Source organism: Anas acuta, chromosome 3 (genome assembly GCF_963932015.1).
Source record: "Anas acuta chromosome 3, bAnaAcu1.1, whole genome shotgun sequence".
NCBI lineage: Eukaryota > Metazoa > Chordata > Aves > Anseriformes > Anatidae > Anas > Anas acuta.
Window position 1 is genome coordinate 32929768 of NC_088981.1, and position 24279 is coordinate 32954046.

At 54.9% G+C, this 24279-nt stretch overlaps 1 protein-coding gene across 10 annotated transcripts; it reads left to right on the top strand.

Moving 5' to 3' along the window:
• The first annotated feature begins 695 nt into the window (after positions 1-695).
• Positions 696-23745, top strand: VEGFA (vascular endothelial growth factor A). Of its 10 annotated transcripts, XM_068676552.1 has the most exons (9): positions 696-1732; positions 7549-7600; positions 12635-12831; positions 14442-14518; positions 14924-14956; positions 15124-15270; positions 17645-17716; positions 18880-19011; positions 21277-23745. In XM_068676552.1, the coding sequence occupies exons 1-9, from the start codon at positions 1667-1669 to the stop codon at positions 21296-21298; spliced, it is 798 nt and encodes a 265-aa protein (XP_068532653.1). In that variant the 5' UTR covers positions 696-1666; the 3' UTR covers positions 21299-23745. The 10 variants fall into 10 exon arrangements, 7 of the variants coding, with proteins under 7 accessions (XP_068532653.1, XP_068532652.1, XP_068532650.1 ...); XM_068676551.1 differs by lacking the exon at positions 18880-19011 and having other exon boundaries at positions 932-1732; XR_011094702.1 differs by lacking the exon at positions 18880-19011 and having other exon boundaries at positions 933-1732; positions 16287-17716.
• The last annotated feature ends 534 nt before the right edge of the window (positions 23746-24279 follow it).

Consider the following 24279-nt stretch of genomic DNA (forward strand, 5'->3'; position numbering starts at 1 on the left):
GCGGGTGACACGAGTGAAGGAGCTTGGTTGGGGAATGCCTGTGGTAACCCCAGGGAGACGGAGACACCTTTTTGCCCTGCAAATACCTTCCCAGAAAGCGGGATGGAGTCTGCCTGGCAAGATCTCCAGTATAATGCCCTTCCTCAGGCAAAGGCTGGTGTGGGCAGGCCCCGCGACCTAGAGGGGCTGGAGCTGGATAAAGAGAAATCAAACCCAACCGAGGATGCGCCCCCTCCCCTTTGACACCTAGGTGCCAAGAAATCACCGCAGCTGCAAAGCAAAGGGCTTGGGGGGCCGGGCGGCGGCCGGGATGGCAATTTGTCCCCTGCTGCCCCCTCCCCCCAAAGGGCTCGGCTGGACTTTGGAGCGATTCCCACGGGCGGACGGCAGAAGGTGAATTTTGACCCGAACTCACGCATCGCTCGGCGGGGCAGCAAGCGCACCCGTGGGGCTGGGGTGGGGTGGGTGGCTGGCTGGGTGGGAAAAAGCTGGGCGCGCATCGTGGGAACCACGCCTGGGGGTCGGGGTGTGGGGCACGATCCCGAGTGGGGCGAGCTGGAGAGGAGGAGAGAGAAGGAAGGGGGTGGGGGGGCGCGCCGCGCACCCCCTTTTACCCCCGTGGCCTTTTAGCCCAGAGCCGCAAGGACGCGAGGGGAGGAGAAGGAGGGAGGGGAATCGGCGGAGAGGGTGGGACTTCGGCGGAGCGTCTCTCCCCGCGGCCGCGCCGAGCAGTTGCAGAGCGCCGGCGAGCGGGCGGTGGAGCGGGCGCTGCGCTGCGCTGCGCGGAGCCGCCGCTGGAGTGCGCGGAGCCGCCGCTGCCGCCGAGCCGGCGGGGGACAGCGCGCCGCGGGAGCACCGAAGCCCTCCCCGGCCACCGGGACCTGCGCTTGGCTCGCCGCCTTGCTTTATCCTCCCGTTTAATTGATTTTTTTTTTTTTTTCCCCTAGACTTTGGATTTTTATTTTTTTTTTCTCCCTTTCCTTCAAAGCCCCCTCCCTCCCCCCTTTTTTCCCCCTCTTCTCCGCCCCGGTTGCCTCCCTCTCCAGCCAGTTTGGATTTTTTTTTTTTCTTTTTTTTTTTTTTTTTTCCACCCCCTTCTGATTTTTTAAAGCGGTGGACGGCCGAGCGGCGGCGGGCTCAGCCCCTTCCATCCATCCCCCCCGGCGGGGGGAGGCAGCAGCAGCAGCAGCAGCAGCCGCCGCCGCGAAGAAGAAGAAGAGGAGGCGAGGTGGGGGGGGGTGGGAGTGCGCGCAGGAAAAGAGATGCATTGAAACTTTTCCCCGCAAACTTCGGCGTGAGTGAGTGCGCGAAGCCCAGAGCGAGCGCGGCGCGGGTGCCTCTCCTCGCCCCGGTGGCCGCTGTGGAGCTCGGATTGCCCGGCGGCGGGGGCCGGGCGGCGGCGGCGGGGCGGCCGCGGAGCCAGCGCTCGGCCCTGCGGAGCGCCCACCGGCAGCAGCAGCAGCAGCAGCGGGGGCCGCCGTATGGAGGGGTGAAGGCGGACACCCCGAAGAGGAACCCCTTTGCCCCCGGAGAGCCTCGCAGCGCCCGGCCGGCGGCACCCCAGGAGGGCACGGAGGAGGCGAGAGCGCGGCGGGGCGGCGGGGCGGCGGCGGAGGCGAGGCGGAGCGCGGCGGGCCCCGTTCCTCCGCGGCGTGCGCCGGCAACCATGAACTTTCTGCTCACTTGGATCCACTGGGGGCTGGCGGCGCTGCTCTATCTGCAGAGCGCGGAGGTGAGCAGAGCGGGACGGGGCTTTTGTGCCCCCCGAGCGCGGCGGGGAACGGGCTGGCGCCGGGAGGGGGCGGGAAAAAAAATTTTAAAAAAATATATATATTATTATTTTTTTACAATTTCCCCTTCCCTCGGCTCCCACCTGCTCGCCCGGCGTGTGTGCAGCTTGGGGAAGGCAGGGGGCGAGGCGCGGAGGGGCCGCGCACATGTGCGCGCATTGCACGCCCCCGCCGTGGGGCTCCGCGGGGCCGGGGCGCTGCGCGGCGCTGCGCGGGGCAGGGGAGGGAAGGGGAAAGGAAGGGAAAAAGGAGGGGAGGCAGCGCGCTGGCTTCTTGCATCAGCCTCTCTCCTCCCGGCCTCGGCTCTCCTGACATTGCAAAAGGGTGTTTCGGCGGTATTTGCCTTGGGTCCCGGCTCGGGTTCGCGCTGCCGTGCGGAGTTCAAAATACCTAGCTGGAAAAACAAATAGAGATCAAAGAGGACAAAATGGATCCTGAATTTCTTCCAGATTGATTTTTTTTTTTTTTTTTTTTTCAAAATGCATATCTCCTGCACCGAGATTACAAAACCCCTCGGTTTTTCCCCTTCCCTCCTTCCTCGGTCACTTTTACTTTTGCCTCATTGTCATTCCTGAGCGATTAGAAACCGACTCTTCCTCCTTGTCTTTCTCTCCTTAAAAAAAAAAAAAAAGGAGAGAGAAAAGGAAAGGCAGCTTTCTGTGCAAACCTGTCCTATAAATCTGTTTTCAAAAGAGTCAAGAGGGCTGTGTTGCCAAGAGATATTAAGGGGTTTAGACAGAGTGCCCACGTGAAAGTGGCTGTATGCTAGGCGGCGTGGATTATGTTTTAAGGGCTATGAGGAGCTAGTTCTCCCCTGCCATTCCTCCCCAGCTCTCGGCGAGAATCCGGGCCAGACCATCTCCCACAGTGGTGAACATAAACGTCTCTTGCAAACTAATCAGTTATTCACATTGTTTGTTCAGCACCGATGCTGGAAGGTAACTCCCCAATTAGGAGCCATTTCAGCTGTAACCGAAGTCATGCAGGCACTGCACGCTTTGTTTCTAGCCTGTTATATCTCCACTTTCTCCAGTGACAGCCGCACGTTAGGCTGTGCTCGCTGGGAACCGGGGCTGAGCTCTCATTAGAGCGTGTCACGGAGCAGCTCCGTGCAGCCTGCCTGCCAGATTTGGCTCGTGGGATGATTCTTTCCGCTCTCCAAGAGTTTTTCCACCGTCACCTAAAACAGGGCTTCTTTGCCTCCCAGCTCCTCAGGAAACTTGCAGAGCAGCGTCTGTTCCCTGGCTGTAGGTTAGACAACTCCGTGTCTAGTGATAATACCCTTCAACCCTCCCCTTGCTCCTTCTCCCCTCCCCTTCCTCTTCCCCGGAGATGAAGCTGCGGATCAGGTAGGGTCCAGGTCTGCCTGTCCTCGGGAGTCGCGTGAAAGCCTCAACGCTGCCTTTTCTCCCAGGCAGGAGGATGGTGCTGCTGGGAAAAGACAGAGGGTAATGGTTGGGGGGGGGGAAAAAGGAGCAGGGAAAAATTCCGGGGTGGCGTGGGAAATGTGGGGTGGTGGGAAGTGTTGCGGGGCTAATTGCACGAGAGATCGCGAGATGTGCAGCCAGCCGGGTGATGCGGGCCATATAAGTGCTCAGACGGACAGACAGTGAGGTCTGTCCTTCAGTTCTGTCCTTATTTGTCTGTTGGTCGCCTGGGCACCACGGTGATGGGAGCGTTGGAAATGCCAGCAGATCTCACGTAGGCAGCTTGACGATGGCGCTGGGCACGGCAGAGAGCGTGGCTCTTCACGCCGGGGCCAGGGGTTTTGTGCTTTGGTGATAATATTTATCTGCAGCGTTAATCAGACTGTCGTGCTGAATAAAACCTATCTAGCTAGCCAGGCGCGCTGGAGAGAATTAAAGAAAAGCCCTGGCAAGAGGCTGAGCTGGGAAGGCAGGGGCCAGCGCGTGTCAGGCTGCTTTCCTGAAGGCGAGGGAGGAGGGACGCAGGAATCACGGTGCTCCCCCAGGGAAGGCAGCAGGGGGATGGCTCCTGACCGAGGGAGCTGGTGTGGTTGCTCCTGCAGCGAGGCTGGGACAGCGGGGAATTGTGTCCCGGCCCGGGCTGGGTGGCGCTGATGCCACAGGTGTCTGCCTGTGCCTGTGGCACCAGCCCTGCCGTGCAGGAGAGGGAGGGAGAGGTGGTTTTGCAGTGCCACCCTCCCAGCTGTTGGCCGGCGGGCATGGAGCCCTGCAGGGTGCTGGAGGTTGCGTTTTTGTCCCCTTCCACTCCCCGGTTTCCTAGAGAATAGGGAAAGGCAGCTCCTTCCCCATCTTCCTTTGTCCGGGGGTCTCGGCGGCGGCATGGTGGCGGGTCCGTGCTGGTGGGGGTCTGGGAGCTCATCCCTTCCCACCCCGCGCCGTGGAGGGACCTGGCTATTACCAGCTGGATTGCCACAGGGAACAGGCAGCGATCAGACACGGAGGGAGGGAGAGCGAGCCTGTGACCAGACTGCTAATGATCACACACCCACCAGCCGCGCTGCCTTCAGCGTGCCTCTGCGCCAGGCCCCACTGGGAGCCCCCACAGCCTGCCTCCCGAGCCCCCCCGGCAGCCAGGACCCCACATGGGTCCCCGTCACCTTCCCCAGACCTGCTGCGGGCCCGGGGACACGCTGGGAGGAGGAGGAGGGCTCCTTCGGGAGCAGGGGAGAGGGGAGCCCGTGCTGGGGTCTTGGAGGGGCTCTCCGATTCCCGAGCGGCCCCGAATCGGGTCTCTTGTCCGTCCTGCTCCGTGTCAGAGGTGCCTGCGCCGTGCTGGCAGCTCGCGGGATTACTGATCTCTGTCCCTAGGTACAATGGGGAAGGAGTGCAGCGGGGTCCCCCCGCCGCTTAAGTCGAAACCGCTGAGAAGAATTTCCAGCGCCTAAGACGAAAAGTGCCTTAACTCCTGTCCCAGAGCCCCTCTCAAAGTGGATGGATTGTTTGTTCCAGTCCTAAACAGTTACAAAGCTCTTTTAATGAGGCTGCACAGATTAGGGGGAGGGGAAGGGAGAGAAAGAGTCCTGGTGGTGGTGGTGGTGAGGGGGGTGATGGCTGGAGAGGAATGACTTGATTAACCTTTTCTCTCCCTTCAGAGAGGAACTTGCTTCCTACTGGCACTTGGAGGAGAAGGGGGACGGGGAAGGTGCAGATACAGGCAGCGTGAGGCAGGTTTATTTGCTTGGGAGGGTTTTACCCCACTTCAGGACGTGCATTCGCTGCGACCTGCAAAGGGCCCAAAAAGGAGCTTCCCCCTGCTCAGCCCCATTCTCCGGGGGCATTTCCCCTGCTCTCGAGCCCGGGGCTTGCTTCCACACCTCTGTGAAATGCTGAAAAGCTATCGGAAACAAATTGTGTTACAGAGCCGTTGGGTAATTCCGAAAGACAGCAGAGGAGAGCATGACCTTCAGGCTCCCACCGAAGGGCACGCTGGGCCTGCTTGTCCCTCGGAAGGCTTTTGGCTTCCCATCGCCCTTTATGATATGTAGCAGCCTGGTCTCAAGTGAGGCAGAACCCCCTGCCTGCTCTGTTGTTTGAGCGAACGGGCTCGCAGGGCATTAGCCACAGGTGAAAGGCACTGCCAAAAGGGCAGAGAGGTTTCTTGGTATAGCGGGCAGACAGCGTGTTACTGATAGTTCTGGGAAACCTTTTGGGTGACTGCTGGGAGCTCCCGTTCGAGTGCTGCAGAGCTCTGCCAGGGGGGGGGAACAGCAACCTTGTCCACCCTGCTCCTGGCAGGCTCCGTACCGATCCCGTTTCCCACCCTACGGGTAGAATTGCAGGTCTAGGTCTAGGTGAGAGCTGGGAGGGTGCTCTGGCTCCCGCAGCGGTGCATTGGGCAGGGAGAGGTGCTGGCCACGCGCAGGTGAGCAGTGAAAGTGTGCGGCTCACGCCTGCTTCCCAACACCCATGCACCACGTGTGCGTGTTTGTGTGCGCCCGAGCACGGAGGCAGGGGGCTTGGCAGCAGGCTGGGCCTCCTCACCCTGGGAATGGGCAGGAAGACCCTCAAGGTGGCTCAGAGCTGATTTCGCTTAGTCCATCACGGTCACTCGGTGTGCGAACCGAAAATCCCTCTGCGAAAGGTCTTGGGAGCATTGTGACTTGGATAGGTCGGCCTGGCTCGTGATCTTCTTCCCGTGCTATGACATGAATGGAGGCTTTTCTTTTGACCCGTAGATCTTTGGGCCCTGTGCGTCTCTGGAAGGCCGCTGCAACCTCTGCTGCCTCCATTTTGTTTGTGCTGTTGCAGTGACCTTCACACTTCAGGAGCGAAATTGTTCCCAGGAACCTGCTTTTTAAGCTGTTATCACGGCGCTGAGGTTAGGCACACAGGCTTTCCTCCCCAGGGACATAACATATCCACGCGTGGGGTGGCTCAGGTCTGGGCTGCTGTCTTATTCCCAGGTACAGAAGGACGTCGGTTGAAATGAGAAGCAAGGAGTTCGGTCAGGGGGACCTTAGACAAAGGGAACTGTGCACAGACACAAAGGAATGGCTGGGAGAGGGGCTTCGCCGGCTCTCTTTCCTCCTCCTTTGAAAAGCTGACACTTCAGGCCGCTCGGAAGGTGGTGCTGCCCTGTGCACAGGGCTGCTAGAAGACTATAGGTGGCAGATTCCCGTTGTGAGCTCGAGGTGGACTTTGCCTGCTCAATTCAGTCCCGTCTCCAGCTGTGCGATCAGAGGGCCTTTTCCTAAGCCCAAATACAGCACGTTGCTGATGAAACAGTGCTCTGCGTGTTTGCATTGCCGCTCTCTTTTTGCACCTCTGCTGAAAGGCAGCAGGTTCCGGGGTGGATGGCGTCACGCAGGTGGCAACATACCTTGCAGAAGTGAAGAAACCCAAGCTTTTTTTTTTTTTTTTTTTTTTTTTTTTGGTTTTGGTTCGGAACAGAACAGCAGGGGGAAACCTGACTTGGCTGGAAAGTTACGTCAGAGCTAAAACCCTCACGCAGAGCAGGAAGAGTGGAGTTTTTGTTTCACCTGGAATTAAAAAAAGACTTCCTCAGTGAAGCGGCGTAACACCGCTCCATCCCAGTCTGGGGGTGGGTTCCCTATGGCTGCTCCCGCCTGCGTCAGCGGTTTGGAAATGCCCCTTGTCCCAAGAGGACAGCAGGCGCGAATGCAGGGCTCGGGGCCTCTTTTTGTCCCGGGGAAGCAGTGCAGGGGCTGGGGACGGGCCCGTTATGTGACAGTGCCAGCGCAGAGGGACACGGGGGGGGGGATCGCAGCAGCTAGCCGCCCTGACAGCGGGCCAGATAGCGACACCTCTGCGGCCACCGCCGCTCGGTGACAGACATCGGTGACATTGAGCGGGGCGCGATGCCCTTTGGCGCCTGACAGCCCTTCTCCCCGCTCCTCCTGGGGCAGATTCACCTTTATGGCGGGGAAGGGGAGGCCTGAAGGAGAAAAGGCAGGCCTGGCGCTGCTCTGGAGGTGGCAGCGGGCCCACGGCTTGCCAAGCCCCACGGCTTAGCGCGGGCCAGCGGGAGAAGGTCACCCGCCTTGTTTTCCTCTCCATGCCCTCGTCTGCTCAATGCTTTTTGCCCCCAGCCGCTGCAAACCCCTCGGGGGGGCTCCTTCCAAGCCCTCGGGCCCCTTCCCCTGCCCGCTTTCCTCTTCCCTTTTTCCCTTCCTCTTCTCCCTTTTCCCTTCCCCGGCCCCGTTCTCCCTGCGGGGCCGAGGATGGGGAGCGGGATGGGGAACAAAAGGGCTCTGTGCCCAGCCCGGCGTGGGGGGCTCCGCGTGGTGACCGCTTTTCTCTTGTCTTTGCAGTTGTCCAAGGCTGCTCCTGCCCTGGGGGATGGGGAGCGGAAACCCAACGAAGGTAAGAGCCGGGTGGCTTCCCCGGGGGGCTCGGGGGAAGGCGGCCGGGGCCCCGGGAGCGGCCAACACCGCCACCTCCCGGGGAGCCGCAGCGGGAGCGGGGGGCTGCGGCCGCCGCCATTAGCCCCGCCGGGGTCGGGGTCGGGATTGGGATCAGGATTGGGATCGGGATTGGGATCGGGATCGGGATTGGGATCGGGATCGGGGCGTGCGGCGGGGCCGGGACGTGCAGCGGGGCCGGCCCAGCCTGCTGCGCGCTTCCCATAACTCCGGGGAGAACTGCGTGCGTGCGCTGGTGCACACACACACGCTCATTTATATATATATATATATATATTTATATATATATTTATGCGCGCACACAAAGAGCTGAGTGGCTGCGAGCAGCCTCCTAGGAATTCGCCACAGTGCCGTAGGAAGGGATTTGTCATCTCAGCCGCCTGCCTCCTCCCCGGAGGCGCCGCTGGTGCCCGGGCGGCCGGGGCTGATCCCCGAACAAAGGCCGGAGCCGTGCCCCGCAGCCCCGGCACCGCCAGCAGTGGCTCTGGGGACAGAGGGGTGGCAATGCAGGGGGACTTCCAGCCTCGTCCCCCAGCTCGGGTTATGGCTGTGTGCAGAGCCAGGCTTGGAAAAAGCACCCTTTTACTCCGCTGTGAGCAGGGGCAAAGGGTTCAAGGGCTGGATGCCGTATGGGTTCTGCTTAATCTGGTGCTGGCAGCGTAGTAGGGATGGGACCAGGTGATCTTGGAGGTCTTCTCCAGCCTTAATGGTTTTGCGAAACAAGGTGGTGGCTGTGCAGCCGCAGTGATTCTGTGCTGCCCAAAGGCCAGGCTGTGGCCACGTCCTCGGCCCTGTGGGTTTGTGCGAGCAGGCCAGGAGGGCAGTCAGCCACCAGGCTGCTCAGGGGTGCCTCCTGCCAGCCCCCTGCCCGGTGGAGCCCTGTGCCCTGCAGCAGGTGGGCTTCCCATCCTCAGTCCTCCGCTCACAAGTGGGGGCTGTGGACTTGGGGGCCTTCAGGCCGAGGTGATCATCAATCAGCTTCTGTTCTGACCGTGTTTTCCCCATTACCTTGGCAGCAGAGCAAGCCCCTCACTGGAGTGACTGGCTCTGTCGGAGGTCTCGCAGGGTCCCCCCATGGGCTGTGACCTCCAGCGTTATTCCAGCGGGAGGTCAGCAGAGGGCTCTAGCAGTGTGGGCCCAGATTGGCTTTTTACGTTGCACTCTTACTTCAATTTCTTGTAACTGTACTGCTATGACCGGCTGCAAGGAGCCAGAGATTTGTGGCAGGCAGCGTTTGGGCTAGGTGTCCATTTTGCGTGGCCGAAATTTCCCCGTTTGCTGGCGGGCTGCCGCGTGTTGCGCTTGACCCTTGCTCCTGCTGAAGTCAACAGAAGAAGGTTCAGTGACTCCAGAGGGATCAAGATGGAGCCTGCTGTGAGGCTTATTTTGGTAACCAGTCCCTCTGCTGTTGGTAGGAGAGCGCTAGGGTCCTGGTCTGTGCCGTTTGTTGTGTCTGACCACGTTCCCGGGGAGGGAAGAGTTGAACAGCATTTAATTCCCTGTCACAGGAAGGTTGATGGGAGCAGGGGAGAAGTTGGTCTAGCAACGTGAGCAGTGGGACTCCAGTGCTATTGCCTTGATGCTATTCCTGGCTCTGCTATGCAAATACATCTGCGAGCTAGAAGTCAGGACTCTTGGCATTACCTTCCTGGCTCTGCTTCTGTCCTGCTGTATGACCTTGGCGGTTCTCTCTCTGTACCTCAGTTTCCCCTCCATGAAGAGGAGTCGATGATGGGCCTCTGTTGTACAAGGACAATCCTGCAGTGCCTTCTGCTAATGCTCCTGGGGTCTTTGGGGTGGGTGTGTAAGGTGACTTTGTGTCTGGCCATTTTGTGCTTGCTCTGAGATGTCAAGCTGCAACAGGTTTTTATTTGGGATGGACTTAACTCCGGTTGGAGCCTGTAATTTTAACTTCAGCTCCTACCCTTTTGTGCTCGAGAGAGCCTTCCACATGTTTTGTGGCACGGGAAGTTGTAGAGGAGTTAGACAAACACTCTTTGTTTGTTCCACGAGAAAAGATTTTCTGGTATAAATAAATGAAACCACCAGCACTTGTGGCTGCACTTTTATTTTTAAGAGAACAGTGTGTCTGTATTGCTGCTAAGCCATTGACGGGGAGGGAGGCAGAATGATCACAGACCTACTCCTTTTCTAGTCTAGCTTGTTCCCACTCGACTGCTCAAAATTTGGACTTAATCCTGCCTGCTGTGGCCATGTCTGCCTAAAGAGTTATTGTGGGCCCTGGCTGAGTTTTAACCTTATTTCCCTCTCCATTCACAAAGAAGAACCTCTGACTCAAATGTGGAGGTGTTTTACAGAGTAGGGGTGTGGGTTAAATGCGGGATTAACTTTTAACATGGGCTGAGGCCCAAATTGCAGGAAGGGAGCAGGCTAAGTGGTGTTAGTCCTTCAGTGACCTTCCTATGTTTCCCCATGAAAGACAGACGTCCTTCCGTCCTGCCACAGCCAATGGAAAGGAAGCAGGGACTGAATCAGCCCGGCAAAGTGCGGAATATGACTCCCAGGACATAGGAGTAAGTGTAGATACAGTAGCAGGGGCAGGGCTTTGTTGTGAGGATGACTGTACCTCAGTCATGTGCTCCGGTTTGGGAACTGGCTGTGCAAATGGACTGCGGAGCACTGCACAGCCTCCGTGCGAATGCTCTGTGTCCAGTGGCATCGAGGCAACGCGCCTTTCATGGCAGGGCATTCTGACTGGCAGTCGGATAAAGAGTCCCTCTTCCCTCTTCCGAGGCTGATTCAGACTTTGGAAAATCCTTCTACGTTAAAGTAAAGGCAAAAACTCCAGCGCTGATAACGGGAGGCATTTGGTCCTGTCAGATCTCCCAGATCTCAAGTATAGTTATCAGGGTGCAGCCATAAAAGTAAAGGCTCCGCAAAATAAATCAAATGTGCTGTTCCATGGCCAATCTGTAGCCCGCATTCCCTGGTGTAATCTAGCACTGTGGACTCGAATCAGTTTCACTTCAGTTTTGTGCCTGGTTTCGGTTTCTGCCTCTTTATGTGCTCCAGAGGGATTCAGTGAGCAGCAGTTGCTCTGCACAGGTAACTATCGCTTTCCCTCCCTCTTTTCCTCCCTCCTTCCCCTTGCAGTGGGTCTGGAAGCATTCTTTTACCCAGCGCTGTGCTTGTATTGCCGGAGTTCCCGGATCCTTTCTGCTGGCACAGCGTGAATAATCAGCAGCGCAGTTCAGCGGCTGTCACTGTGCCTGCAGAATTTCCCACATATTAAATTGTTCCACTTGTTGGAGCACAGGCAGGGACTAAGGTCACTCTGAAGGGGAGCAGGAAGGAGGAGGTAGCACAGACAAGATCGGAGGACAGGCAGGAGGCACGCTGCTGCTGGGGGAGGAGGGAAGAGGAAGGGAAGGGACAGGGAACAGAGGCGTGCTGTCTTTTAGGCTAGGAATACCAACAAGCAGTCCATGCCTGCCAGGCTACATTTCCTTTTCACAAGCCACTTTCTCTTTTAATAGCTGCTCACGCTCTCTGACACTTCAAACTCCCTGGATGGGAGCTCCTCCCCTCTTGTACCCGCTCTCAGCACTGTGGCACTGTCAGCTCTGCATGACCTAGAATTAACTTTCAACAATTAACTGCGGGCTGTGAGCTCCAAGCCCTGCAGCTTTTGCATTTTTGTGGCAAAGTAACCTTTATGCCAGTTTGTCACAAGTTCAGGGCGCTTTAGAAACGCTTACCAGAGACCATTTTTCCATGATGCAAGCAGTTTGCGCTTATCACTCCGAGTTATCAACCTCGGTGCTGTAGGACTCTGCATACTGTACAGGTGGATCATTATAGCGCATAACAGCACGGGGCAGGCACTATCTCTCGGTGCACACGCTTATCCTCTGCTCCGTTTGAGACAACTTCCCTTTGCTGCCTGCATGCTGGTGGAGCTGGGAGGCCTGCAGGGCTCCAGGTACTGGCTGTTTGCAGAGGTGGGCGAGCAGCTGGGTTTTGTGCGTGTGTACTTTATCTACCCTATCTCTCATCTCTTTAAATCTCTCCAACCCTTGACCAAGCAGCAAGACGAAGCTTTGGCAAGAGGCTGGGAAACATTGAGAAACGCTTGTGAAATCAGCGCAGGTCGCAAGCAGTTAGCGTTTGCTCCATTCAGAGGGAAGGCAGGGGATAATGGCAGATCCACCCCGTTCCCCCTCCCACATTGCCTTGTTGTGGTTCAGGGGCCGAGTGTGTGGTCTGGGTAATCCTAGGGGTGCTGTGGGCTCGCTTCGAGTCTTCCAGGTGCTGGCTGGCTTCCTTGCTCTGGGAGAGTGGTCGGTGCAGAGACAGGGAGGCTGCGATGTGTAGCAGGTGCTGTCGGTCTCCTGGAGGTGGATGCTGTGTGTGGGCAAAAGCTGTAGCTGGCGGGGCAAACGAAGCCACATGGATGCACTGTTCACAGCTGTCTCACCACTCTCAGGGCTGTCTCTGTGCTGAGGTCTATACAGAGGATGCTTCTGTCTCTGGCTTATGCCCCTGCCTCCTAAACCCTCTGCTTTTGACAGAAGGTAAAAGTGAAGGGCCTTAATCCAGAGCGCAGGTCATCTGCAGCAGCCTCAGGTGCTTTTTGGCGCGGCTCCTTTGCTTAGAGGCAGCATGGCTGAGAGTGTGGGGAACAGCAAGGGGAAAAGGCACCTGTGGGATGCATCATGCTGCCAGGGAGGGCCAGTCCAAAGAGCGAAGCTCTCCGGTCCATCTTGTCTCAGTCCCGAAGCAGCAGGAGGAAGGGCCATCTCCTTGTCTTCCCCTGCTGATTTGGGGTGTGGGTGGGAGGGAGAGAGGGAGGGTGGGTGAGTAGGGCAGAGACGAAGGACATAGGCCTGCAAGACTGTTAGTGAAGAGCATAGGGTAGATGTGTTGCAACTGTCTGGCTCGTTTTAAGGGGCAAAGCACTAGACATTCTTGAGCTAAGTTTGCATTAACTTATTCCCTCCATTCCTCCCTGTAGTTATCAAATTCCTGGAAGTCTACGAGCGCAGTTTCTGCAGGACAATTGAGACCCTGGTGGACATTTTCCAGGAGTACCCCGATGAGGTGGAGTACATATTCAAGCCATCCTGTGTGCCTCTGATGAGATGTGCGGGTTGCTGCGGCGATGAGGGCCTAGAATGTGTCCCTGTGGATGTGTACAACGTCACGATGGAGGTGAGGGCCCAACTTGCGAGCTGGCATGCTTGGGTGGAGGAGGCAAGTCACCCGTCACAGCCGCCCCAAGAGATACAGAAGCTAGGAGCAGGCAGAGGAGCATTTCTGCAAAAAGGAGCACTTCATGCGTAGAGAATGCAGAGGAGCATTTCTGATGCTGTTATCTCTGAGGCCCCGGAGAAGACGCTCCCCAGACCCTTGCTCTACCTTAACCCTGCATTTGGTCCACACAGCTGTTGCTCTGAAGGCAGCTGAGTAGGGCAGTAGGGAAAAGCCTGTCAGTACTCTCTCCCGGAGGGCATGCGAGGTCAGTCTTTACCAACAGAGCAGGGGATTTGGGTCATTAGCTACACTGGCACAGCAGGGGTGGAAAGGGTCTCTAAGAAACACACTGCTTCAGTGTCAAGTGGAAAAGCCTTTCTGCCTCTGGGCGTCCTCCTCCTTTGTTTGGAGGCTGCTGAATTCAGTTCTTGGAAGAGACAGGGACTGGCCGTGATAGCAAAGGCTGGGCACACGGGGAAGATACAGACTCTGCTTAGAGAGCATTGTCACTGCCCTTGCCTGCCAGCCTCGGTTCCAGCTTGCACCCACCGTGGTGCTAGTGTCCATTACCCTTAGCCTGTAGCTCCCTCACCTACTTTTGTCCCTCAGCCTCTAGAAAGGGCACTGTAAATATTGCCATCAGTTTGTGATATGGAGGAGAGACGTGCAGGACTGCGTGACTACCAGCCAGTGCTTTTCACTTGTGACCTCGGCTGTGTTTGAACTCTGGCAGAGAACCTCTCGGTGTCCTTCCATGGTTCCCCTGTACTGCTTTTCCACTTGCATGCTCCAGCCTGGGCCAGAGCCTACTAGCACGGTGTAACTAAGGACAGTTTCCTTCTTACCATTCCTTGCTGAATTACGTGTTTTGGCTGGCGTGCGTGCATGCCTGGGAAGGGTCAGAAGCACTTCAGGAGATCTGTGGTGCAAATGCTAGAACTCGTGGTCCAGTCAGGTTCTGGGTTGAGAGACTGTAACAGCACATGCCTGGCTTCCCATATAACTTCCCTGCAGGCACACGGAGCTGGGGGCTGGGCGAAGCCTGGCTCTGCAGGGGTGTTTTAAGCGCAGAGCACCAGATTTGTTCTGTGTGTCATCTCGCCGAGAAGGTGACGTGTCAGCCGAGAAGGAGTGGTGGCTTAGGGAACAGCAGTTAGACATGGAGCTTTCGCTTTGGGCCTTTGCTTTAGACTGAAATGTGCCTCTCTCTGGGAGCAGGCCGAATGCTCCGTTACTGTCTTGCTAGTATTGCCCAGGGACGGCTCAGCGAGAATCTTACTGTGGTGTTAACACCCTCTCCCATGCCTGTCTCCAAGGCAGTCCACCGGTGCTGGCACCTTGCATGCATGAGCAAACAGAGTTTTGGCACGAGCCTGGTGTTGCCGCTTGCTTGTGATCAAAGGGCCTTCTCTGACTGGGAGAACGGGGCCTCAAAGCCAGCTCAAACTCTGCCATGCTCTTCCCAGGAGCACCTGGGGTGCAAGTGCTTTGCCGCGCAGCGGGCTGATTTGGAGCCGTGAGTATAAATAGTGAATGGGCAGTGACCCTCTCTGTTTCTTTCATTCCAGATCATGAGAATTAAACCCCATCAGAGTCAGCACATAGCGCACATGAGCTTCTTACAGCACAGTAAATGTGACTGCAGGTGAGAATGGAGCAGCGCTGGTTCCTCTTGCAATAAACTTACTCTGAGCCTTTCCTTCTTCCTGCCGTTGGGTTGGGACTGTTGTCCAGAGGCTTCTGCGGTCTCCTCAGGTGGTTTGCAGTGGGATGGCTGAGCCTGGGAAAAGAACTCTGCTGGCGAGGCTCCTCCATCTCTAGATATGGCAGGTGGACAATGCTAGCCTGCAGCCTGGGGGCTGGTGGCACTGGTGAGGTGCAGCAGGAGAGCAAATGCTTTGAGAAGGACTGCTTAACCTGTGCCATGGGCATCCTGCAGCAGCAGCTGTACATGTCCTCTTCCCTGTGCTTGTGGGAACTGGGAATAATACTGGATGTGTATGTGGTAAGCTCCCTTCTAATGAGGCCTTTGTTCTTTCTTCCTCCACAGACCAAAGAAAGATGTCAAAAATAAACAAGAAAAGTAAGTGACAAACCTTTCCTCCTTTCTCTTTTGGTGGTTGGTTGGCATTTCCTCTCCCCACTGCCCCTTGCCCTTTTCCTTGATTGGTTGGAGATCCTCACTTGGAGAAGGTGTTTTTGGAAATGGCATATGGTAGTGCATGGGGCGACACTCTGAATCCGTTCCAGGTGGGCACAGAAACCCAGATCTGACGGTCCTTCCTTCATACCCCAGACCTGGAGCTTGCATGACCCACGACCATGGCAGTCATTCCTAATGCTTTACCCAGAGTCAGGGAAGTCCCATCGTGTGTGTCCTACCAGAATGGATTCAAGGTGCAGCCCCTGTTCTCCCTTCCCTCTTCCTGGGGTGTTTCTGGTTACTGCAAATCGCTGCCTTTCTTTATTATTAATTTTTTTTCTTGCTGCTTGAGTGAGAACTTGCTGGCTTCTTTCACAGCAGCTTGGGTAGGAACTCTGCTGGCTACAGGGAGAGGTGGCAGTGGAGGCCTGGTGGAGGCAGGACTGATGCCATGCACGATGTGATGCTGGTTTTGGTGGGGTGGGGGCCTGGGAGGGTATAAAAGGAGATGGATCTCCTAGCTGGGTCTCGGTGGAGGCTTTCAGGAGAGGTTTTTTTCAAGCTGATGGATTTACTCTGGTGACCTGGAGAAGGTTAAGGCACAACCTTCCCTTTCCTTCCTCCCCGAAGTAAAAAGGTTATGGAAAGTAGATAAATCAGCTCTCGCCCTGCGGTAGTTGCAGGGACGATCACAAAACGTGGAAGAACATGGAAAAATAGAGCGACCTCTCTGGCTGAGAGGCTCAGCTGGAGTGTGCACGGCTGGGATAGCGACTCTGCCACTTGGAGGTGCGGAGTTGGAGAGGAAAGGGGCGACTGCTGGGCGATGAGGCTGAAACAGAGAAAGAGAGAGAGCAAGCGGGAGAGTGAGAGAGAACTTCTTTCACCCCTCTCCCGGCGGCCGTGTATTTCTCGCCGCCTTCCAGCCTCTCCTCCTCCCCCTGGCAATCCGCTCGTGGCTGCATCGGGCAGCCGGCGCTCCTCTCTGTGCAGGGCCGTGTCGGGGACGGTCGGTCTGCGTGGCTCTGTGGTCTGAAGGTGTGCGAGAGTTGTTGGGTCTGTGTGAGCTCTGGTGAGGATGGGGTGTGGGTGAAGCAGCCAGCCCGGCCTGTGTTGCAATTCCCTTTCCTCTTCTAACAGCACCTTGCCTGCTCTTTGCTGGTTCTGCACTCCCCCGGGGAAGGAAGGGAAGGGATGGGAGAGATTGCTGTGCTTTGACTTGCTCTCGATTGAAAGTCCTGTTATATTGGTGCCCCTCTCCTCCCTTCAGGTCGATTTTCCTCCCCTCACCGCCTCCCTGTGACTCCTGACACGTAGGGCAGAGGCTGGGAGTGAGCTGATGCTCGGGCACTCGTTCCAGCGAGAAGACTTGAACGGGGCCTAAGGAACACCCGTGGTGCTTTCCCTTCTGCCCCCCCAGGTCCCCTCCCTCCACAGTTCCCTCCCGAGGTGGGAAGGAGGGAGTCCCTGCTGAGCTGCCATGGTGCCCACGTGTCTGACGAGCCCTGGTGCTTCGCCCAGGGCCTTCTCCTCGCATGCCTCTCCCTTGGTGCTGCTCTGATGTGGCTCGAGGAGCAGCGCAGGCTCCAGCCTCCCTCCCTCTCTGTGCTCTCGCTGGGCTGTAGAGGTCCATGGGTAGCGTCCTAGCCCCGTCCCGTCCCAGCTCCTGCCCCCAAATCAAGAGCAAGGGGTGAATTTTTAAGAGAGTCAGTGCCTTGGCTCCGTCCGCTCATCAGGCCCATGTGGAAAACGAAGGGAGGGAAGGGGCGGGTGAGGGAGAAAAGGAGCAAAGGCCTGAAGCCTCTTGCTGGTGATCATCTCCTGGGTGTCATAGCTCGTTCAGGCCTCCCTCTTCCTCCTCTGGCACTCGGGAAGGAGGCTGCTGGAGGGGCTGCTAGCGGACAGCGAGGTCTCCTGGAGCCCAGCGAGCCACAGGCAGGCAGCGGGGTGGGCGAGCAGAGCCCACGGGCTAGGTGACCCCTTCCAAGCAGCATTCTCCCCCCCTTATCCCAGTGTGCTGAGCCCGTCCCGTGGCAGGATTATCACCATCCCTGGGCTGCCCCCTCCTCGCCACCAGGTCAGGGCGCTTTCCTCTTCCCTGAGGGAGCCCCTCCATGCAGGTTGCCCCTCCTCAGCCAGCGTGCACCTGAGCTTGTGGCCCGGGATGGCTGCCTGCGCTCGCTGCGTGACGCTTTCACCAGGCTTTCCATTCCCTTTCCCTCTCCCCTGCCCCACTGCCCCTCTCCGGGGGCTGCGAGGACCCTCAGAGACAGCCCCGCGTGGAGGTGGCCTCTGCGCACGCCGTGTCCCCTGGCGCTGGCTTGGCTGCGGGCAGGCTGGGTGCGGTGCTGGCAGGAGCGCAGGAGGCCAGTGAGTGTGTGTGCGAGGTGGAGATCTGTGCTTCTGGAGATCTGTGCTTCTGGAGATCTGTGCTTCGGCCCCGGGACTTGCCCTCCTCTGGTCCTGCCTCATGTGCTTCCCCCTCCCAGCAAGGCACATGGCTGTGTTTTTTTTTTCTCCTCTTCTTCCTTGCGTTTTCTTCCGTTTTCTCTCTCTCTCCCTCTCCCTTTCTTTCCTTCTGTCTCTCTCTCTCTTTCTCTGTTTTTTTTTTTTTTGTTTTTCTTCCAGAAAATCAAAGCGAGGAAAGGGGAAGGGTCAAAAGAGAAAGCGCAAGAAAGGCCGGTACAAACCACCCAGCTTGTACGTTTGTGTCCTCTGCTTGTAGACTCTCTTCCCTCCCTTTTCCCCAAACCAGTCCGCCTGCTTGCTGCTCACTCAAAATCTCACCCTCCCCTCCCAGTCACTGGTGGGCTGCAGATCCCCGCAGGGGCAGCGCTGGCGGTGGCACCGCTCCGGCACCGAGGGGTGTCTCAGGGAAGGCGGCTCTCGCTTGCTTGGCTCTCTCTAATCACCCCCGGCGAGGCTCAGGAGCGCGGGGCGGGGTGGGTGAGCTCTCTGCACCTCTTCTCCCGCTCCTTGGGCTGCGGCTCTTGTCGCCTGCTGTCCCCCCAACTTGTGCCCATGCTACGGCGACTGGCGGCGGGCAGGCTGGTGCCTGCCGTGCATGGGTGTGTGTGCGTGCGTGCGCGCGTGTGCCTGCGTGTCTGGTGGAGTCACAGGCGGAGAGGAGAGGTGGGACGGTGGGGAGCTGGAAAAGGGGTGCTGGGGAACTGGGGGGCTCTCTCTCTCTCTTTCTTTTTCTCTCTCTCTCTCTCTCTCCCTGCTGGTTTTGGTGGCTTCTCTCTCTCCCTGTCTCTAAACCTGTCTCTTTCGCTCTGCCTCTCACGGTGGTTCACACAATTCTGCATTGAAAGCTCACGGCCCTTCCCTCACGGGAGAATCCTAGGTGGCAAGGCTGGGATGGGGCTTAGAGAAAGGAGGGCCATGCCGACTGCGGGGACAAGCACATGATGCTAGAGCCCAGCTGCTTTCCAGGGGGGAGAGACCCTGTGTATTTAACTCATGTAGCCGCTGGCCTCTTTCTACTCGAATAGCCCACTTCAGAGAACGCCTTTCATTGATACCTCAATAGCTGGTTGGGACCTCTCACCTTCCCATCCTTGCTTCCCCCCCCTTCCTCCTCCCTGTGGCCTGTGCCGATGGATCCAATGCAGCATTTGTGAATACTGTGCAGAGCCTGTTCTCTTTTCTCTTTACGCTAATGCCAAGGGGTGCTGTCCTGACCAGGTTCTGGGGCTGCCGGGGTGCTGCTGGAAAACCATCAGCCCGCGACACTTCAGTGGGCAGCATGGGGGCTGTGGGAGGGGGCAAGGGGATTGCTTTGATGTTTAGGGTGTTGCATGTGTATTTTCTTTCTGCTGAAGCGCTGTAGCTTAGACATCTTTCCTTTTGCCTTTTTGCAGTCACTGTGAGCCTTGCTCAGAGAGGAGAAAGCACTTGTTTGTACAAGATCCCCAGACCTGTAAATGTTCCTGCAAATTCACAGACTCACGTTGCAAGTCGAGGCAGCTTGAGTTAAACGAGCGCACTTGCAGGTTTGTGTCCTGAAGGATGAAAGAGAAACACACAAAAAGAAAGAGAGAGAAAGAGAAAGAGGGGGGAGCTTGCTTCCTGCTGACTTCTGGCACCAGTGCTATATGATTACTCCGTTTGTCTATCCTACGTGGGCCAGAGGGTCTAACTGAGATGAGGACAGAGATTCCCTGTGTCAGAGGGCAGCTCTGCGTTTCGGATGTGCTGTCAGGACTTGGATGGGGATGGCTCCCAGAGACAGGGCATTTGTGTCTAAGGTGTCCATTCCCCTAGAACGAGGTAACAGAGTTCATGCTGCTGCAGTAGCCAGGGGGAGGGTCTGCAGCCCTCTGTGCATTAGCTGTGTGCAGCTCTGAGAAGGTACTGTTGTACAAAGCCAAATCCTTCCTAGCTGACTAGGATTTCACTACCCCTATCTTCCAAGCCCTTTCTGGATGGCTTGTGGACACTCTGCAGTGTGCAGAGTAGGGAAGGCCAGGCCGGGAACCTCCCTCACCCTCAAGGATGTCCTCATACTCTCATTTGCCTTTGTGTTCTTGAAAGCCAGGGAGAGGGCCCTGTCCTCTTGCACTGTGCTCACAGTGTACTGTCCACGGCTTGGCCAGAGTGGTGGTTTGAGGGACTCAGGGCTGTGATGTGGGATTCAGCCTGTCCCTAGGTGAAGGCAGGCCGGGGTCTGTATTTCAGATGCCAGGTGAGAGGTGCAAAGACACCGGTTAGTGTCTGCTCAGAAATCCACACTGTGCATGCGTTGTCTGAATGCTGCTTACCATGCACCACCCGTGGCATGGGCACGTGCAGAAACCGATTCCTGGTTCTCACCTGAGCACTGTGGTGAACTCAGTGGGGTCACTTGACTTGCACCAGCTGTGTGTGCACCTCTGGTGCGTGATCATCCTACCTATCCGTAGAGAGAGGCATAGAGGTGGGTTTGCTAATGAGCCCTTGGTTGTGCCTCCAAACTTAACTCACAGAGATCTAGGAGCTTCCTCCTGCCAGAATATTGCAGGAGCAGTGGCTGGATGAGAAGGAATAAGGGAGAGAGATCCAGGGTCCTCACCAGGGGCTACATCCTGGCAGAGGGGACATCTGTTTGCCTGCCTAGAATTGGCTAGGTGACTAGGGCTGTGCTTCCCTTAAATGTGAAAGTGCTGTGTGCCAAAATCAGGGAGGCATCTAGGCACTGCCAGAGTGCTGGAAACTGCTCTGCAAACAGAGGAATTTTCTGGGGTTCTGTAATCCGAGTGGGAAAGTGATTGATGGAGGGGCCAGAGTACAGCAGCTTCCAGAGTTACACTTCTCCCAGTGAGCATAGCCCCCGAAGAATGAGACCAGACCCAACCTTGCTTTTTTTCCCTCTGGTCCTGCTCCCTATCCACAGAGTAACTGGAAATTACCCTACAGAGTTTGAAGAGTGAGAAACAGTACAAAGTACAAAGAAAAACAAACAATACCCCAAAGAAGTCATGATGGCAGGAGGGGGTTACTTGCTTCTTTTACTAGTTGCTCCCTGTGGTGGGATAGTTGGCACTCAGGGAGATTTCCAGATCTGGTGTGTTGGCCAGAAAGATAGGAAGGAGTCGTAAGAGTGGGTAGCTTGTCTGTTTCCAGATAAAAAGCTGGTTAAGCTGTAGTTCTTCCTGTTCCATCTCTTTGTAGAGTTAGAATTGGGCCCTGGAGGGGAGGGCAAATTTTTGTTTCTCCTGCCGCTTCTTCAGGCTGCTGCTGCTGCTCTTCTGTGGCGCTAACCCCTGCTCGTGGCAGCCAGTGAAATGAGATGCATTTTCTTTTCACCTTCTCGCCTGCATGAGGCTTTGTTGTCTGCATTGCTTCCAACCCAAACACCAGGCTAGGTGGGGAGCTGAGGGAGTGTGTCCTTCTGCATGCGTTGCTTAGCCTTGTTTTTGTGTGTGTGTGTGTGTATCTATGTGTGCATGGTGTGAGAGGGTGCAAACAAGACACTCAGCTTGTGAGCGAGGAGACCTCTGGTTCTGCTCCTAAATTTACCCCTGTACCAGTGTCCCCCCGCATCTGGGTGAGCCTGGGGGAATAAAATTCATCGACCCATTCACGGGTCGAGGTTCTCCGCTGTTCTGCCCTGACTGCACAGCACTTCACCCCACCAGTGACGTCATGCCATGTCTTAACGCCATATGCTCTTAAACACATCAGTCACCTCCCTTCCTCCCCTTCCCTGTCCTACCTGCACCCCCGTCACAAACGTTAATCTCTTCTCTCTTTCTTTCCTTCCCTCTCCTCTCTGACAGATGTGAAAAACCGAGACGGTGAGCAGCGGAAAAGAAGGGGGAACAGCCCTGTTTCTGGAGCCTGATTTCTCGCCTGGACAGAAAAAATACAAAACAAAACACTAATCCAAATGAACCCTAAAAATGAAGGATCGGTAGAGCACAGCACTTTCAGTACGGACGATGGACTCCGGAAGGAACATTCCCCAAGGCACCCGCCGCACAGAATTCACCTTTGGGTTTTGAACTGTTTTATTTTATTTTTCTTTTCATGCTGCTAAATAACAGAGCCAGGAAGACTATAGGGGTGTATTTGATGGGTTTTCCCATGCATACATATATATGTGTGTATACATGCATATACATATATATATATGTATATATATTTTAACCACATCTATATATACATATATGTATATCTTAACCACACACACACACACATATATATATAATATATATATATATATATACTGATTATTTTTTTTAACATTGCTAATGTTATTGGTGTCTTCACTGGATAATACTCGACTGCTGTGGACACAAGCGGGCTACTTGGGGCATAAGAAACAAGCTAAGACTGGACTTGAGTAGAAGCGCTGGGTGTAAACTTCTTAACTCTAACTGACTTGTGCGGCCTCCGCTGTTTCTCTGTAGAGTGTGCTGTACCATAAACCACCTTCTCCTTGCCTGGGACAGGAAGGAGAGGTGATGGAGAGGATGGGCAGGGAGTTCCAAAGAGCGGCATCCTAGGGTGCGATGGGTCAAAGGCCAAGGAAATGGCCATCTGCGTGATCAAGGATTCCTCCTCCCCTCTCTTCCCCCAACCTTCGCCCTTACTCGTCTCATAACCTGCCTGCCTTGCTGGGACATGGGATGTCAGTGTACATTTTGCGTTGACTTTATTCGCTATAGAAACTTCGCCAGAGAGGCAATGCTGGCTTCTCTTAAGGATGGTGGGCAGCTGATGCGCACTAACTTTCCATTCAAGGAAGTATCACAGGAGTCTAGATTCCCCGCCCTTGGTGGCTGCAAAAGGACATAAGGCCTACAGTGTGCTGAAGCAAGAATGGGGACCGGTGCATAGCCACACAATTGTTCAGCACTGTCTGCTTTCTTCATGCACAGAGCTGCCACTCAAGAGCATCCAAGATGCTTATGGAACATTTCTGGAAAGGGATATTAATCAAAAGTATATACACAGTAGGGGTGTGTGTGTGTGTATGTGAGCGTCAAGATTTTTTTTTAATGGCGTACTGTAAATATCAGGCCCTTTTTCCAGCTCTTGGGCTGGGGAGTCAAATGTGAAGGCAGCCGGAATCCCCAAGCCGTGTCTGAAAATCTTGGCTATGTGTGTATCTGCAGTATACGCTGTGGTGTATGTGAAACCCACCTTACACACGCGTGCACACACACACCCCTGAAAGCGTGTTTGTACATCTATGTGGATATATATAATCTAGTTCTGTGATTAAAATTAATAATAATAATAATAATAATCAAAAAGGTACTCGGTCTGTGTCAGAAATCTGCCAAACATCATCTGCAATTGAATTTTTCAACGCCTGATAATGTACAACACGGAAAGCTTCCAAAAAAGACAAGACAGTCTAAAAACAGACTCACAACAAGTGACTACTAACCACTAGGAACTCCCCATCCGACCGATGGCTTTCAGAAGGAGAAAAAAAACACACGGGTGGGTGCTTGCATCTGCAATGTATAATACTTATGCTGCATCGTGCGCAAGACAGAGGCTTCCGATGGGGGGGGAGGGAAGAGAAAGTGTTTTATATACTTATTTAATATCCCTTTTTAAATTAGAAATTAAACAGATAATTTAATTAAAGAGTAGGGATTTTTCAGTATTCTTTGTTAATATTTAATTTCAACTATTTATAAGCCGTACCTCTTTTTTTTTTTTTTTTTTTTTTTTTTTTTTTTATTTGTACTGGTTGTGTATAAATTTAACCTTCCTGTTGTCCCATCCCATCTCTCCCCAATTGTTGGCAGAGTCAGTAGCATGTTATGGGCAGTTATTTAATTAATTTCTCTAACACCTACCCCTACACATTCCTATTGAGACAAGGGTTAGATATACATCTACATACTATATATATATTTGGCTATGTGTTTGTATATATATATATATGTTTATGTATATGTGTGATTTGGATTAAATAGACGCTACGATTTTTTTATATATGTAAAAAGAAGAGACAGGAAAAATAGAAAATTCTACATCTTGAATCTCTCTCCTTTTTAATTTTAATATTTGTTATCATTTTATTTATTGGTGCTACTGTTTATCTGTAATAATTGCGGGGAAAAAAGATATTAACACTACATATTGTGTCTAGTGAATTTTTTCAAGATATTCCTTAGTACATATTTATTTTTAAACAAAGAAATTACAGATATATCTTAAAAAAAACGACGACGACGACGACAAACAAACTTTTTTTGTATTAAAGAATTTAATTCTGACCTTGATTTCCTTTGCCTTCTCCTTCTGCCTTGCATCCTGATTTTCTTCCATTGTGTAGCAGACCCTCCAGCATTGCCTCTGGAGGATACAGGGCTCCAGCAACCTGCCAGTTGGACTCTTGGATTTGGGCCCAGAGCCTCCAAAAGCATCTAGGTACCTAAAGCCCCTTGAAATTACTGGGAGGTAGGCACCAAAATACTTTTGTGAAGCCCAGCCCAAGTTCCCAGCTGAGTGAGAAGAGGGTGGTCTGATGGGCAGGAGTGAGGGGGCAGGACTCCTGGGTTCCTTTCCAGCCTCTGACACCAAGCAGTGCCATGATGGTCGCAGCCTTGCCTCTTGTCTTATCAGGAGCCAAGCCCCATCATGCTGGGTGCTGCACAGGCACGAGTAGATGCAATCTCGGTGGAATTTACAATCCAAGATTAAAAGTAATGCTCTGAGCCTGCCTTTCACTGGTAATGGACTCGATGTTTGCTGTTGGAGCTGTGTGTAACCCGCTACCAGTCATGGCTCAGTGATACCTCACCATCCTGGATGAC